This window comes from Musca vetustissima, unplaced genomic scaffold (assembly GCF_032173495.1).
Source record: "Musca vetustissima isolate MV318-11 ecotype Yass unplaced genomic scaffold, APGP_CSIRO_Mvet_v1 utg13489, whole genome shotgun sequence".
NCBI lineage: Eukaryota > Metazoa > Arthropoda > Insecta > Diptera > Muscidae > Musca > Musca vetustissima.
Window position 1 is genome coordinate 44336 of NW_026877731.1, and position 17951 is coordinate 62286.

At 35.3% G+C, this 17951-nt stretch overlaps 1 protein-coding gene across 1 annotated transcript; it reads left to right on the top strand.

The window, feature by feature from the left end:
- Nucleotides 1-2308: 2308 nt before the first annotated feature.
- On the top strand, nucleotides 2309-17606 carry LOC133322407 (adenylyl cyclase X E-like). Its single transcript, XM_061531402.1, has 15 exons — nucleotides 2309-2417; nucleotides 2477-2850; nucleotides 2909-2984; nucleotides 4542-4566; nucleotides 4706-5005; nucleotides 5065-5350; nucleotides 5449-5636; nucleotides 5698-5916; nucleotides 10122-10251; nucleotides 10427-10519; nucleotides 10639-10907; nucleotides 12771-12865; nucleotides 16317-16468; nucleotides 16547-16961; nucleotides 17314-17606. The coding sequence occupies exons 1-15, from the start codon at nucleotides 2309-2311 to the stop codon at nucleotides 17604-17606; spliced, it is 3024 nt and encodes a 1007-aa protein (XP_061387386.1).
- The last annotated feature ends 345 nt before the right edge of the window (nucleotides 17607-17951 follow it).

Sequence of the window (17951 nt, forward strand, 5' to 3'; positions counted from 1 at the left end):
TTTTATGAAAAAAACGAAATGTTTTTTTATATTTTATTTTTTAATTTATTTCTTTAAGTGTTGAACTAATGTTATTAAATAGGAAAAAGAAACATTTTCAATAAATACTCTGTATATTACTAATGTAGGCATTAAAATGTATTCCTAAGAGACGGTAATTTAGGATTTCGGATTTTTGGGAGGGTGAATATCATATTTGCAGATAAATGGGTTTATGTTTTGATATAGCTACCTTACTTCAAATGGAATATATCGGCCCACGCATTGGTGTAGCCCCAATATAACAGTACCCCCCAGTATTCGGTATTTTGGAAATGTTGGAAACATTTTGCACCGAATTGGCTGTAATTTGGTATTTTGTAGTCGTATATTGTTCCAAATCTCCCTACCAAAAATTGTTAATATTCGCCATCATTTTGGAGTAGTCCCCATATAACCCCCTTTTTTATATTAAAATGGTTATCTGATTTGTTCCGCGTTTTGAGTTTGGTTCTAAGACTCTGATGTAATCATTTCACCTGCGGAGGATATCGCGATAAAAAAAGGGGAACGTAAGGTTCGATAATGACTATAACCCGCATTTAGACGTAATCCTTGTAATCCCCATCTTCGAATTTGAACTAAGATTGGAAGAAATAATAAGATGGACAAAGTTTGGATGGAATCTAAATTTTTTGAAACGGATTCGGTCCAAAGAAACATGGGATCTAGAACCAATATTTCGATTAGCCATAGTGTATAATTATCCATTAAAAATTACTGAATTTTTTATTATGGTTTACATAATCCCCTTTTAGAAATGTCGGTATAGGTCCACTTTTTGGTATGTTCCCTATATTTTCATTTCTAGTACCTGTCAGTATATCTATGGTGGAGGGTATCCAAAGTTCGGCCCGGCCGAACGCTTTTTCACTTGTTTAATATTGAATCAAGTTTCAGGGAAGATCCTATATAACTGTACCCCCGAACCGTTATTGCCTTAAATTTGGTATTATGGGTGCTCGTTGAATAGCTAATATCCTGTAATATGGAACCCCCCAATAAATTTTCTGTAATTTGGTTCTCAAAACGGTATCACCACATTTCCGCACAAAAAATTATTAATATTGTCCCAAGTCGGAATTTTAAGAATTTGGGATTGGTTGTAACTTCCAAAAAATATCAAAATTGTTCTCCTTTTTATTATAGCCCTATATATCGGTAGCCCCACTATTAAATATTTTGAGTGTTGCAATCATTTTGTTCTGTCATCCTTATGGTGAAAGGTATAAATAATTCAGCCGGGTCGAACTTAACATAGTCCTGATTTAGATTAGGCGAGTTTACTTGCGGCAATTCTTATCGTTCTCTTTTGAACTTGCTTCATGCGTCTACACAAGGCAATTCGGTTTAAAAAATATTATTTTTTTCGACATTTTGAGACAATGTTCTGGATTGGTATTTCAAATTACTGACACTAAAAACAAAATATACAAAACCAATTGCCGGTACCAGCAATTTTTTTCAATTTATGTTCCCCTTGTCCCTCTCTCCTGCAACAAAGACTTCCCGCAAGTAAACTCGCCTAATCTAAATTGGGACACAGATTTTGCCTGCTTTTTTAATTTGATTTTTTTTTCACTTACTCGAGATAGGACCCTATTAAATTCTGACACTTTTCTAAAAAAAAAACAATATTAATTTTTTGACTTTGATAAATATTTCATAAATATCAATTATAAAATCAATACCCAAAAATATGTTTGGATTTGGAGATGAGTTAAAATCATCTAAAGAGCAGCTAAGAAGTGAAATATACTTACGCCATTCAATAGATCATCAAGATTTCTTTTTGGAATGGACGGAATTGAAGGTTTTAAACACATACTACATTTTAAAAATCAATATTCTAATCCATATCCGTATATACATACATGTATGTGCATACATATTTTATGAAACAGGCGAAATGCAAGCGTCTGGATTTGGAAGAAACATATCAAGCCTATTTAAAAACAATTTTTCGCAATTATTTAAAATCGTTCATGAAAATTCATATTTTTATTGCAATTGTCCATAGTTTGGCGGTCAACGTTGGAGATGAGGTAAGTACAAAAAACTAACAGCCAAGGACTGCCAATGATAGTCATTCAATTCAATATAAAAGAATTTTCAATACACAAAACATCTTGGAGGATATGAGAAGTTCGGACCGGCGGAAAATAATGTTGTTTTTTACAATTTTCTTTTTCAAATTATTTTTTAACGTGTTTTGCAGGACCCCGATTCTTCGCCCATTGACGGCTACATTTATATGTGTGGAGCAATAATGGCTTGCCTTTGTTCCTCAATATATTTGAAAAAGGATTTCGTTAACCAACATTCCTATATCCAGTATCTAGTTTCATGGTTGATTAGTTTAATTATGAGTCTTACAGGTACTTATTCTAAAATATACACATATCATAATTTTCAATAAATATTGTTTTTCTTTCAGATTTCATGATTGGCATTTTAGCCTATACGCTAAATGATGACATTTTGCGCCCATGCTATTGTGGATACACCATATCCTGTATATATCTTTTTATGCCCATACCAAGGGTTTTACCACAAATGCTCTTAGCATTTGCCATTAGCGTTTTGTATGGGCTTTGTTCGACGTTTGCCGCCTTTACAAAATCGACAGAAAATGAAAATATGAATGTGGACTTAAGAACTCTTTTACCAGATCTAATATTTATTATTGGTCTTAATGTGATAGGTTTGTGCAATCGAATTAGACGAGATTGTGCCGCAAGGAGGGTACTACTAACACGTCATCTTAATGTTCAAGAAAATTTTTTGCTGAAATTTGCCAAAGATCAAGAGGTAATAACATAATATATATTATTAATTGACCGTTGTTTTTTGTTGTTGTGATTTCTAGCACAGCTTATTAATAAGTATTATACCGGCTCAAATTGCTGAGAAAATTGGCCAGGAGATTAAGACGCGAATTGAACGTTTTAAACTGCCACGAATGACCAGGCCTCAATATGCTAGTGAATTTGCAAGGTAATTGTCTGAAAACAAATTTCAGGTGGGAATTATGTACCTACATATAGTCGAAACCGTTTATAAGGACATTGTTTTTATATATAACGCTTATAACGACAGTATCCAAAAGTCCGAAACAAATTCCGCCCTTAATTTGATGTCGCTTATGTTCCCGTCGTTATAAGAAATTTGAACTGTATTTGAGTGCAATGACACGGGAGTAAAGTAGAATAAAGTTGGTGAAATAAAACTTTTAAGGAAGGAATTTATGCCAGACGTGGACAACTACATGTAACCAGTCTTCAATGCTTATTTTGGCTTATTCAACTGTCTTTAGGGTAGATTCTTCTTTGTTATGTAAAAGTTTGTGTATAGGGTAATAACCGTTTATTATAAAATGGGCATAATTTTCTATACATCATGTAGTGATATCATCGTATCTCAATATCAGTTATGCCAAATCGTTTGGGAGACAAAGTAAAAATTTCGGTTTTTAAAAAGTCGATAAAGGTTACATTATAGACCCTCACCAATCCTGACTCAAAATGTAAGTCCACACTTTCCAAAATGGAGCATTACATGTATAAATATATATATATATATATATATAAACCCTTTATGTAAACCATAATGTACACCAAATACAAATTTCAGCAATTTTTAATGGATATTTATACTCTCAGCCTAGACCCCATGCTTCTTTGGACCAAACCCGATTCTTAAAATTTGGATTTCATCCGAACTTTATACATCTTATTTTTACATTCAAACTTAGATAAAGTTCCAAGATGGGAAATATCGGTTCACTCCTTTGGTACCTCCCACACAAAATGGTCAAAATTGTGCAAAAAAATAATTTTATTTTATTGACCACTAAAGGTCAAAATTTGGAGGCTATACCTTAAGCGGGACAAATGTTTATTACATCGTGTAGGAATTGCCGAATATTTATAGTTATCATTATATGAGGTGCTCTATTTCGAAACTAAAATTTTTGCATCAAAATACATTCCTTTACGCTAAATACAAAAAATACCGGAAATTGGTAGATATCATTATATGGGGGCTAGGCCTAAATGCGGGCTATAGTTCATTATCGAACCGTACGTTCTAGTTTTTCATCTCGATATCCTCCCCAGGTGAAATGATTACAAAAATTAAATTATTATAATAATTTTTGGGGCGAATATTAATAATTTTTGGTAGGGAGATTTGTTACCATATATGACTACAAAGTACCAAATTACAGCGAATTGGGTTGAAAATGCGCTCATGAACCAAAAAAAGGAAAATACTCCATTATATGGGGGATATCAGCAAAATTTGCCCTATATTCATAATTTCTTGTGGAATGATTTGGTACATATTTCTAAGTCAAAAACCATCAAATTACCGGAAATTAGGGGTATCGTTATATGAGGGGTACCAGAAAAAGTGGGTCTATATTTATATATTTAGTGGAGAAATTTGATACTCAATAATAACCCAATGTACCAAATGTAAGCAAATTCAGTTGAAAAAAGTGCTTAAGAACCCCAAAATACCGAAAATTGGGGGGTACCCTTATATGGGATCTATGCCTATACGTGGGCCGATATATCCCATCTTCGAACCTGACCTGCCAGCTGACAAAATTATGAAAATATTCATTAAATTTTAAGCTTTTCTTCACTTCGCTTTCACTAATTTCAATTTATTACATTAGAAAACTTTTTATAGAGTCACATTACAATGTCAGCATTATCTTTGCGGATTTAGTCAACTATACACATCTGACGACAACGCTGGATATCAAGACCTTGGTGGAGACATTACACGATCTGTTCCAGAGATTCGATCAGGCCTGTCAAGAATTCAATGTAATGCGCATCAAATTTCTGGGCGATTGTTATTATGGTGTTACGGGTATGCCACAGGCGCATCCATTTCATGCACACTGTTGCATTGAATTCGGTCGTGCCATAATCGAACAAATATCTGATGTTAGGTATGCGGATTTTTCACCTACATACCATATGTATAATTTTTGTATACTTGACATTATAGAAATGTACGTAATCTGGATATTGATATGCGCATCGGAGTACATTCGGGAAATATTCTTTCGGGTATTATTGGTGCTGCCAAATGGCAATATGACATTTGGTCTAAAGATGTCGATATTGCATCACATTTGGAACAGACTGGTGTTGCGGGAAGAGTTCACATAAGCAAAAATGTTTTGAAATATGTCGAAGCATATTATGAGTATGAAGCTGGAACTGAGAGTGCCACAAGGGATCCACTACTAATAAGGGAGCATATTAAAACCTATTTGATCATTAAACCAAGTGTAAGTATTTGTGATTCGCAGGGAAGTCTCATCGATAAACATTATTTTTTAAATATGTGTATAGCCATTTGACATGACTTTCATTCCCCCTATTGTAGGAATTTATGACCCAATCCAAAGAATGGAAAACCTATAAGAATCGAATAAAAACGAAACGCAAACCACACACATTTGCAGATGCCAAATATACTGACGTTTCTAAGCCATTGGACTATAACTCGATAAAATCCCAGGCAAATTTACAAATGTCCGGAGATATTAGAAAATTACCTATCTATAAATTAGGGTGAGCCGAGTAAGAGTACATTTCTTGGGAAATGCGATTTCGTTATTGACTATTTTTTCAGCATAAAGGAACATCTATTTGTGCGAATGCCCCGCTTAGATGCTTACGAAATGGAAGATTTTACAGCAAATCGTAATATTAGCACATTTTGCCTATGGTTTAGCGATTGGAATTGGGAATCAGTGTACAACTCAGAATTTGATGAATTCTTCAAAATATCCATAGCGATGTCATATGCGATACTAATTTGTATCATGATCATGCAAGGTTCGAATGAAATGTAAGTACATATTTTTAATACCCTCTACCAGTAGAATTAAAATGGGTTTGAGGGATTTAATATGGGTGTGGACATGGTAATTTGTTGCAAGGAGAGATCGATATATTAAACTATAGATTCTAAGGTAGGAAAATTTGGCTGGGGCCTTGAAATCCATGAAATACAAGTAAAAAAGTTCACACTCAAGTTGGAAAACCACAGTATTAACTTCAAAATACCGAAAATTATACGGGACATTTGTATGAGGGCTACTTTAAAATATTAACCTAAATTGAAGAATTTCTGCAAAGTAAGTTTTTTTATTCACCGGGAAACCGATATGCTAAACTTTGAATACTTCGATGAAAAACTTTGGCTAAAAAATTGAAAAAATGCGGTTAAACCTTCAAAATACAAAAATATACCCCACGAGAATCCAAAAAATCAAATTAGAGCGCATTCGATCGAAAAACGTGTCCAAACCCCCAAAATACAGAATAATGAGTGTTGCCATTATATAAGGGCCGGGCGGAAACGTGGGCCAATATTGATATATTTTTGTTGAGGTGACAGGTACTAGAAATGAAAATATAGGGAACATATCAAAAAGTGAACCTATACCGACATTTCTAAAAACGGATTATGTAAACCATAATACAAATTTCAGAAATTTTTAATGGATAATTATACCCTCAGCCTTATGGCTAATGAGGGCGTATACACTTTAACATGGTGAAAATGTGCCTTATCGATATATTGGTTTCTTTGGACCAAATCCGTTTCAGAAAATTTAGGTTTCATCCAAACTTTGCCCATCTTATTATTTCTTCCAAACTTAGTTCAAATTCGAAGATGGGGACTATGGGTCCACTCCTTCTGGAACCTCCACACAGGGGCTAGGTCTAAATGCGGCTATAGTTCATTAACGAACCATAATTTCTAATTTTGTATCACGCTATCCTCCGCAGGTGAAATGATTACAACAGAGTCTTAGAATCAAACTCAAAACGCGTAATAAATCAGATAACTATTTTAATATAAATAAAAGGGGGTTATATGGGGACTACCCCAAAAAGAGGGCGAATATTAATAAGATTTGTTACCATGTACGACTACAAAATACCAAATTCCAGCAAATTCGGTTGAAAAACGAGCTCAAGAACCCCAAAATACCGAAAATTCGGGGTACCCTTATATGGGGGCTATCCGAAAAAATGGACGTATATTCATAATTTTTTTGTGGAGAGATGTGGTACCTATTAAGAACTCAAAATACTAAATTACAGCTAATTCGGCGAAAAATACGATCAAAACCCCCAAAATACTGAAAATTAGGAGGTACCGTTATATGGGGGCTACCAGAAAAAGTGGACCTATACTTATAATTTTTTGTGGAGACATTTGGAACCCAAAAGGAACCCAATGTACCAAATTTCTGCGAATTCGGTTTAAAAAGTACTTAAGAACCCCAAAATATCGAAAATTGGGGGGGGTACCCTTATATGGGATTTATGCCTAAACGTGGACCTATAAAGCCCATCTTCGAACTTGACCTGCCTGCAGACAAAAGACGACTCTATGCACAATTTTGGCGATCTATCTCAATTCGTTTAGACGCTAGAGTGATTACAACAGACATACGGACATGGCTATATCGTCATAGAATTTTACGCTGATCAAGAATATATATATATACTTTATAGGGTCGGAAATGATTATTTCGATGAGTAACAAACGGAAAACAAAATTAATATACCCTCTATACTATGGTGGAGGGTATAAAAAGAAAAAAAAACAAATACAGCCTGTTTGGTTGAAATACTTACCCCACACTTAGTAGGGGGTACTGTTACATGGGACAAAATTGATAGGTTTATGTAGGGAAACTCTCTGTTCAAGGAGAATCACTAAAACTTGACACAAAAGCTACAAAATGTCGAATGTGGGAGACACTTTTTGTGGGAAGTTATTCTACTCAGTAAGAACCCAAAAGCTTCGAAATATCTTAATTGGGGGTGAAAACGTAAAAAAGGGCTGAAATATTTCACTTTCAATATCAAATATACTTCAGTATGCAAGGGCTATGCAGAAAATCGTAATCGTGTTCGACGTTTACAGGGTGACAAATTATAGCTAATTCGGTTAGAAAATGTGCCTATGGCTATAAAAATTCCGAAACTTATGGCGCGACCCTTATACGAAGGCCTTTTCAACACATGAACCTATTTTGAAAATCGTCTACATATTCTATCTTATCCTTCAATACATCAAGACGACAAATTATAATTACATATATACTAGAGATCTTTAGATGGTGGTTTTGATTTATATGGAAAATGTTTGACATATCTCTTTTTATAGCCTTCAGGTACACGGTGTTATGGCTTTGTGCATATGTTTGTAACCGGCAAGAGAATCGAGCTAGACTTATGGTTACTTTTGAGAATATGCATAGAATCACATTCCGTCTGTTTCTCCGTCCGACCGTTCATGTATTTTTGTGAGCAAAGTACTGGACGCATTTATCATCCAAATTGGATGAAATTTTATACAACTCATTTATTTGGCCCAAGGACGAAAAATATTTAAATTGGAGGAATTCAGTTCAGATTAAGAAATAGCTCCCATATATATTTATGTCCGGTGCGTAAAACTCCCATTATTTGTCCTATTGAGACAATATTTTGCACATCGTATTTAATTAGGTCCAGATTGATGTAGGCGAAGATCTGTTGAAATCGTTTCTGATTAAGATATAGCTCCCATGTTTTGAGCGATTTAATATAAATGGTGCGCCAAACTCCCAATATTTGACCGATTTAGACATCATTTTGCACAGCGTACTGTATTAGGTCCAGATTCAGGTATGTGAAGTTTTGTTGGAATCGGTTCAGATTTATATATAGCTCCCATATATAGTTTCGTCCGTTTTATGTAAATGGAACACCATATTGCCAATATTGGTCCGATTGAGACAAAATTTAGCACAGAGTACTGAATTATGTCCAGATTGATGTATGCGAAGTTTTGTTGGAATCTGTTCAGATTTAGATGTAGCTGTAATGTTATAGTCCGATTTTACGTAAATGGAGCACCAAATAGGCAAATTTAGGTCGATTGGCATAAAATTGTGCATACCGTATTGAAATTACTACAGATTCACATCGGTGAAGTTTTGTTGAAATAGGATAAGATTTAGATACATTTTCGTCCGACTTTATTTAAAGGGCGCACCGAGAAGTCTACGATTGTTCTATATTCCCGGAATTTAGCAGCGGGTATGAAATTTAGTATAGAATGCCTTGTTTGAAATCGGTTCAGATTTAAATATAGCATATATATATATATATATATATACATTAATCCCATTTTATGTAATTGGTGCACCATAGATCCTGTTCTATTTGCACTATATTTTGTTGTTGAAATCGGTTCAGATGTAGATATAGCTCCTCATATATTTTTATCCGATTTTAAGCAAATGGTCCAAATGGAGGAGCCTATACATAGCGTAGTGGATTGAATATGTTTCAGGTTTAGATATGGCTTCCATATATATTTTCATCCGATTTCATCAAAATGATGTACCAAATAACTAAAATCTGCTTAGGACGAATTAGTGTACAACGTACTAAATCGAACGTAGAATATCGTGAATTGAATTGTGTGTCGAAATAAATTTTGTACAACGCACTGTTGCAGCATACCAAATGGTGGATCCCACTATTGCTCAAGTACGCCGATCTTATACAAATTTTGCTCGATGTTTGACATTAATTTTTTCATAAATTTCATATTGGTATGTGTATGGGTTGTTTTAATATAAAGTAGACCACGGATATAAGAACATCAACAAAAATCGAGAAATTTGTTCTTATAGGCGGGTTTTTCTTATATGAATTTATTTTATATAACAAACTGTTTTCATTTATGGGAGAAACATTTTCTTATATCCGCGTTTTTCTTATATAAGATGTTCTTATATCCGTGGTCTATTGTAGTTCAAATATCTATATACGCCACGCAGTTAATTTCGCCTGATTTCATTTCAATGGTCGTCCCAAGATGCAATGTCTATTCTATCCAAAGGATATGGTACATATGAGAATCTCTTGTATGTACCCAAAGTGATTAAGGGTATCATATAGTCTGCCCGACTTTTGAACTTTCCTTACTGTATTTATTTTTTACAAAAACAATATCTCTCTCTTCCATTTATTTTTCAGCATTCACAATGTTCAATCATTCATTATTTTATACACTGTTATATTTTTGTATACAAGTGTTATATTAATATTGGTCTGGTTAAGACCCATGATGACAAAGTGTTCATCAAATAATCGGCAACGAAAATTGGTAATGGCTATGAATCGAATTTCGGAAACTATTGAGAAAAACTCAATTATTCGTATAGGCATTTTTATATCGTTAATTTTATGCATACTTTCTATCGCCCTTGTTCATTCGGTAAGTTATATTTAAATCAAAATTCCGTAGAAAAAAATTACCAATTAATTATTTCACATCTCAGATGTTTTGTGATCCCGTGGCTCTGGAAAACGATGATGATTTGATGCATGAATTTTTACAAGGCGGACATCGTACGTTGTGCTTTAATTCATGGGTAAGATAGTCATATAGTCATAAGATAGTCAATAGATGTCATTTAATTGCGATTTATTTGATATTTCTGTATTCATTTTTGATAAATCCTAATAGAAGTTCGTTTTTGCATTGTTTTAGGCCATTACCGAATGCATTGTGCTCTGCATGGCCATGATCTTTACATTCAGCCACATTCCCTATTGTATTCAAATGGTTGCGGGATTTGCTATTACCACATATTATATGCTGATAATATTCATTGAATTCGATTTGGTATACGAATGCAGTTTGGTAACGAATAAAACAATACGAGCCGAAGCCAGTCACGTGTGGAATATTTTAACGGTCTTAATGATCTATCAACTGATGTCACGTCATGTAGTTTATGTTTCGAAAATTGAAGCTATGTTAGTATGTTTATGCATATATTTTCCTGACTATACCCTTTACCACGCTGTGGTACAAGGTATTATGTCTTTGTGTATATGTTTGTAACAGGCAAAAGGAAATGAGAATATCCATTCTGAGTCGATTTATACATGTACATTAGTAAGCAAAAGTACAGGGCTCATTTCTAATGATGAGATGAAATCTGACACTGACCAATTATTTGACCATTGACGAACCCGTATAAAATTGCTGCAAATCGGTTCAGATTTAAATATAGCTCCCATATATATTTTTGTCCGATTTCATGTAAATGGTGCACAAAACTCTCAAGGGTTGCCCTATTAAAACAAAATTTGGCAAATTTGCGTGACCCCACAATAAACATTGAAGGTCCTATAACAAAATATCGAGACCATCGTATCTCTCATCGAAAGACTTCCATTATTTGGCCAATGACGGACCAGTATAAAATTGCTGCAAATCGGTTCAGATTTAAATATAGCTCCCATATATATTTTTGTCCGATTTCATGTAAATGGTGCACAAAACTCTCAAGGGCTGCCCTATTAAAATAAAATTTGGCAAATTTGCGTGACCCCACCATAAATATTTAAGGTCTTAGGAGAAAATATCGACACAACTGTACATGTCATGCTCTTTCAGTCCATCCATTGTATATCTCATCGAAAGACTTCCATGGTAGTACGACTATAAAACAGAAAAGAAAACTCTTCCGATACCCCTCGACGGCTTCTTTATGATCGTTCCTGCTGCCAGGATGATCACAAGGCCCATATTTGTAATAAACGGATACTTTGTTCAAAATTATAAAAGTGTTTATTTACGAAAAAATGACCAATGCATTCTCTTTGTTATAAATATAACATGAAAATTTTCAGCTTTCGCCTTGAATTTAGGACCGACTAACTCGTGATTAACCACTGTTCACATGGAACCTTTCCCCACTTCGGTCCTTCAAGTTCTCATTGAAGTATTTGCTACTACCACCAAGATCTGTGCCAATGGCGGCTCCATACAGGCTTACGCCAAACATTTCCATGCACACCATTGTACACCTACTCTACTCACTAAAGTTTCAAAGTTTAAGTTCCAACCGAAATTCAATATAAACCATTTACTTTAGCGGTAATGTATAGGTATACAACTTAGGCGCCATCCATTTTAATAGATAGTTGCTTCGGCAGGTGAGTTGTTACACACCGCTTGGCGGATTATGACATCCACGTCCCCGTACTGCTGTTTTAAGCAATTAACGCCTTTCATTGTATCAGATGAATTGTCAATTTGGGCACCGTAACATTTGTTTCATCCCACAGCGCCAGTTCTGCTTACCAATAGTGTCCCACTGGTCACATTATATCATAACCACACCTTCATACCAAGAAAGGTGTGGTTCTTACCCATTTAAAGTTTGAGAATTTGTTAAGGCCGATTCGACCCTATGGCCTCTACTCCTTCGCTTTACCAGATATGGTTATTTTACATAATTTTTAAATGCACCAACTATCCTGAGGGAATCTTCGGAGGGAACCAGCTTCTAGGTGGTCGATTGGTCTTCAGAACTGTTTCGGTCTTCCATCAGGGTTTCCCCTGACTTCAACCAGATCAAGTATAGTTCACCATCTTTCGGGACACAGCATAGAGTGTGTTTTGTTTCATTGAAATCGGTTCAGATTTAGATGTAGCTCCCATGCAGTAAAGACACAAAATTAGGATATTTGAATGGCCTCTATTAGGATGCATCTATTGAATATACCCAAAGTGGTGAAGGGTATAATGTAGTCGGCACCGTTCGACTTAACTACTTTCCTTACAGGTTTTCGTTGTGTTTTATCGAAATCGTTAATTTTTTGTTGCAGTTCAAAATGGCGCTTAGAAAAGAAACAGGAAAATGCACGTGTAACGGAGGAATCAATACGAATATTATTGCATAACATTTTACCAACCCATGTAGGTAAGTAGGAAATACATCTTCAGGGCGCCTTTGCTGATTGGCGATACTCCACCTAAACCAATAGATAGGATCCTGATATACTGACAGTCCAGCCCAGTCTCTGATATACTGACAGTCCGGTTGAGTGTGCTAAGTTTCAAATAGCATTTGATAGATGTTCCAAAGGGGTGTTTGAAATTCCAACTATAGGTATCCGAAAAGTACTTAAATGTACTAGATTTAGTACAATTTCGTAGCAAGTAAACGGATAGAGCTAAAAACCTGAAATTTGGAATGCGAATCAATGTTTTGAAGTGTGTACTCATGTATACGAAAAGTACTAAACAGTACTAAATGTGGTACAATTTGAAGAAACTTAGATAAACGGATGGAGGTGGAATCCTGAAGTTAGAAATTACCGTCGGATTTTGGATTTGTTTACTTATTTGTACAAAGAGTACTAAATCGTACTATAATTGGGTACTAAATTTGGTACAATTTTAAAATTGGGTGAACCGATAAAGGTGGTATTCTAAAATTTGGAGTTAGGATCATTGTTTAGGGATAGGATTGGGGTTATATAGGAAATTTTGGAAATTTTCGTACTATTATGTACTAAGTGGTACCAAATTTGGATTTGGGTGAACCGATAGAGCTGGAAAACTGAAATTTGGAAATAAGATTATTGTTTGAGTGTAGGATTGGGAGTATGGATGTAGTTTTGGAAATATATACTTATGTGTACAAAATGGTAGGTACTAAATCCGATACAATTTGAATTTAGAGCTGGAATAGTAAAAATTTGAAAGAAACGATAGAGCTGGAATTCTGTAATTATACCCTACACAACTATGTTGTCAGGGTATTATAGCTTTGTGCAGCCCCAAAAGTTTGTAATTTGTAAACACGATACAGGCCACAGTTATGGACCAATCTTCACGAAATTTTGCATGTAGGATGGGTTCTGACCAATGAAGACCCCTATTGTTTTTGGAAAAGATCGGTTAATATTTAGGGGATGAAATGGACCAAAAACATTATTTTTGTCGGTTTTTCTGGTCGCTCCAGAGGCCGCAATTATGGCCCAAACACCGCGAATTTTTGCATGGAGAAGCGGATCGGGCCAGAGAATAAGCATGCATGTTTTGATAAAGATCGGTCAATATTTAGTGGGTCAAATGGACCCTGACTTTTGTGTGAAAAATGACAAAATTTGTATTCTATGACATATATATTTACTCCTGGAGGATGTAGACCCGAGGAGTTGATAGCATATCCAAGAGGGGTGGTTGGCCTTTAAATTGATACCAAATATAGTGATGTATCTACTCAGATGTGGGAGTCACAGTCAAATATTTACAGGTGCTTACGTATTCAGATATTATTTAGTAACTCATTACCAAATTTAAAGGGGGAATATCGCGCTGATGGCTTTAAAATTTTTCATGAAGTTCCAGTTATGGTCAAGAACAACGCCTACAATTTTCGGTGATGATCAGATTGAAATTTTGGGATGAAATGGACCGAAAACTTAATTTTTTGTGTGTTTTCGAGTCGAGTATAATCCGAAAATCACAACAAAAACCACAGTGAAGGTAATCTGGACAAGTAATTAGAAGGACTGTACTGAATATTCGAAAAAGTAAGGAAGAGGTGTTGTTGACCTCTAATCGGGCATGAGGGGGCAAATATCACGAAATATTACTCAGAATAAACATCCTTAGAAAGTTAGAGTTCGTGGTAGTTGTGTAGGGTATCGTATGGTCGGCCCCGTCCGACTATACTGCTCCGCTCACTGGTTTGGAGTTAGGATTCTTGTTGGGGAATAGGATTGGGATATGTAGGTATGTAGGATATTGGAAATTTGTACTTATGTGAAATTGTAATTACTGTTGGAGCGTGGAATTGAGTATGTAAATAATTTTGGAAATTCGTACTTATGTGTACTAAATTTTGTACAATTTGGATTTAGGGTAAATCGATAGATCGATAGGAATCTTGAAATTGGGAAATAAAATTCCTTTTGGATTGTATGATGTAGGTAGTGATGGGAATTTGCACTTATATATATTAAGTGGTACTCAATTTGGATTTAGGTGATCCGATAGAGCCTAAATTCAAATTGAGGTATTTGTAATTATAATTACTGTTCAAGTGTAGGATAGGGATATGGGTGCAGTCTTGGAAATTTTTTACTTATGTGTACTAATTAGAGCTGGAATCCTGATATTTGGAATTATGATTGGGGTATGTGGGAAGTTTTCGAAATTTTTAACCAGTGAGCGGAGCAGTATAGTCGGACGGGGCCGACCATATAATACCCTACACAACTTCCACGAAAATCTAACTTTGCGTTATTTGCACCTTCTTGACACTAAAGGTCAACAAATATTAGCAATATTCAGTAGACGAGGGCTGTACTTGTCCAGATTCTCTTTACCGTGGGTTATGTTTTGATGTTGGGCTTTCAATTGTGGCCTATGACAAGTCAAAAAAAAAAAAAAAAACACACACACACACACAAAAACACAAAAAGTTAAGTTTTCGGTCGACTTCACCCCAAAATTATTATCTGTCATCACCGAAAATTAAAGGCGTTGTCCTTGACCATAACTGGAATCTCATGGAAAATTTCAAAGCGATCAGCGCTATATTTCCGCCCTCTAGTGTGAAAGTCAGGGTTCATTTGACCCCCTGAATATTGACCGATCTTTATCAAAACAGGCAGGCTTATTCTTTGGCCCGATCCCCTTCTCCATGCAAAAATTAGCGGTGTTTGGGCCATAATTGCGGCCTCAGGAGCGACCAGAAAAACCGACAAAAATAAAGTTTTTGGTCCATTTCATCCCCTAAATATTAACCGATCTTTTCCAAAAACAATAGGGGTCTTCATTGGCCAGAACCCATTCTACATGCAAAATTTCGTGAAGATTGGTCCATAACTGTGGCCTGTATCGTGTTTACAAATTATAATGGACAGACGGACGGACACACACACATATCTAGATCTACTCAGCTAGTCGAGATATGACGATCGGTATACTTAAAGGTGGGTCTAAGACCAAAATTTCGCGGCGTTACAAACTTTTGGAGCTGCACAAAGCTATAATACCCTGACAACATAGTTGTGTAGGGTATAATTATGATTGTTAAGGTTGGTAGCTATCGAAATTTATATTAATGTGAGTTGGATTTTTTGGAAATAAGTATTACAAGAGTACAAAGGTTAATGAATGATATGGAGGTAGTTTTGGAAATACGTACTATAAGAGAACATAGGTACTAATTATGCATTGGTACCAATTGCGGCATTGGTTTTTAAATAATTCCCACATTCGCTGTCGAAGTAGCGGGCATATGCTAGTATGTTGTCCTGTTTTTACGATAACAAAGTTTGTCACTGTAATGTCCAATATTTTTAAAGTCTTTGAATTTGATATATTTACACGAAATTAATATTGAACTCTTTCAGTTAACATTTATTTATCAAATCGTTTGCGCAATGAGCCTTACTATGAACAACATGAATATGTTGCCGTGATGTTTGCCACAATAGTATATGCTCGGTCCGGTAGCATTGAGCTAAAGCTGCTCAATGAAATTATTTGTGATTTCGATGAAGTGGTAAGGAATACACATCATAATATAAATATAAAATAATAATAAATATTTTTTCAATTTCTTTTGTCTCCCCATTGCCAGCTTGGTTACTACAAAACTCCCATAAAGGTGGAGAAAATTAAAGTGGCCAACTGGTCATATATGGCTGCGTGCGGTTTCGATATTCCCTTTGGTGATACCGTAAATACAGGTGCGGGTCTACCATTTAAATCAATGTTCTTACTAAACAAGCGTCCATACACGACCTCATTGTCCGGCGGACATGTACCACGACCGAGTGGTAGTAAACAACGTATAGAGAATAAAGAGATGGCTGAAAATCGCAGTTCGGAAACTGATTCCGATGAAAATTCCAATAATTCGACATGGCAAAAAAGACAAGTTGTTATGACAATGACACAATTTGCTTTGGATCTGTTGGCAAGTATGCATTCATTCAATGTGGCAAATCAATTGGAGAGGGGCAGTGAAGAGCCGCCAATTATGTTGAGAATTGGTAAGTTTTGTTTTTGCCATTTCTTAACTTTAGTCCTACACCGCACTATGGAGAAGACATAAAACCCTAAATATCGGAGTTCGTTCGGTTAATTTTAAATGCTCCACCAAAAATGCTACGTCAGTCCGATCGAAGATTTTTTTATATGTTAACAGAATATTGTTAACATATTACAAAAATCTTTAGAGGCTTAGAGGTTACAATACGAATCTTATGATCATATCATGTATATATCCAAAGAGGTGTAGGGTATCTTCATTACGGGTTGAAAATTGAAAGTGTTCAGAATGAGTCTCTTCGTTTTTTTTCGTACGTAGTCAGTTATTTCATATTCAATTCCCACGTTTTGTAGGCATAAGCAGTGGCGAGGTTATGGCTGGCGTTGTTGGTTCTTCCCAAGCCCATTACGATATATGGGGCAATGCAGTAAATATGGCGTCTCGCATGGATTCAACCGGTGAAGTGGGTTGCATTCAAATTACCGAAGAAATTGCTGAAGCATTAAAATCATTTAATATCAATTGCAAATATCGTGGAATGACTGAGGTCAAAGGTCGTGGCAAAATACCAACATATTTTATAACGATAACGGACAAATTTGAATTTGAATATTTTAAAGACAATGAAAAACTTCATCAAGATTAATGCCAATAACATGTATGTATGTAATAAAAAAACACTAAACAGACATCGTTGAGTTCCGGGGACGAACTGAACTTTTTATACCCTTCACCATGAGGCGGACATTTAAAATACCTTAAATCTAGCAAAGTTTTTATAAAGAGTGGAGAAATGCAATGGTAAATTTCTGCCAGGAAAAACGAATACCAAAATACAGAAAATTGGGCTAGAACCTTAAGCATACCTAAATTGACGAATGAGATTTGTATGAGGGCTAGAAACATAGATTTAAATTGGGAAGTTGTTTACCAATAAAAGTTCCGGAATGCCAGCGATACCATTACGAAGTGGCTGTGGTTTTGCATTGTC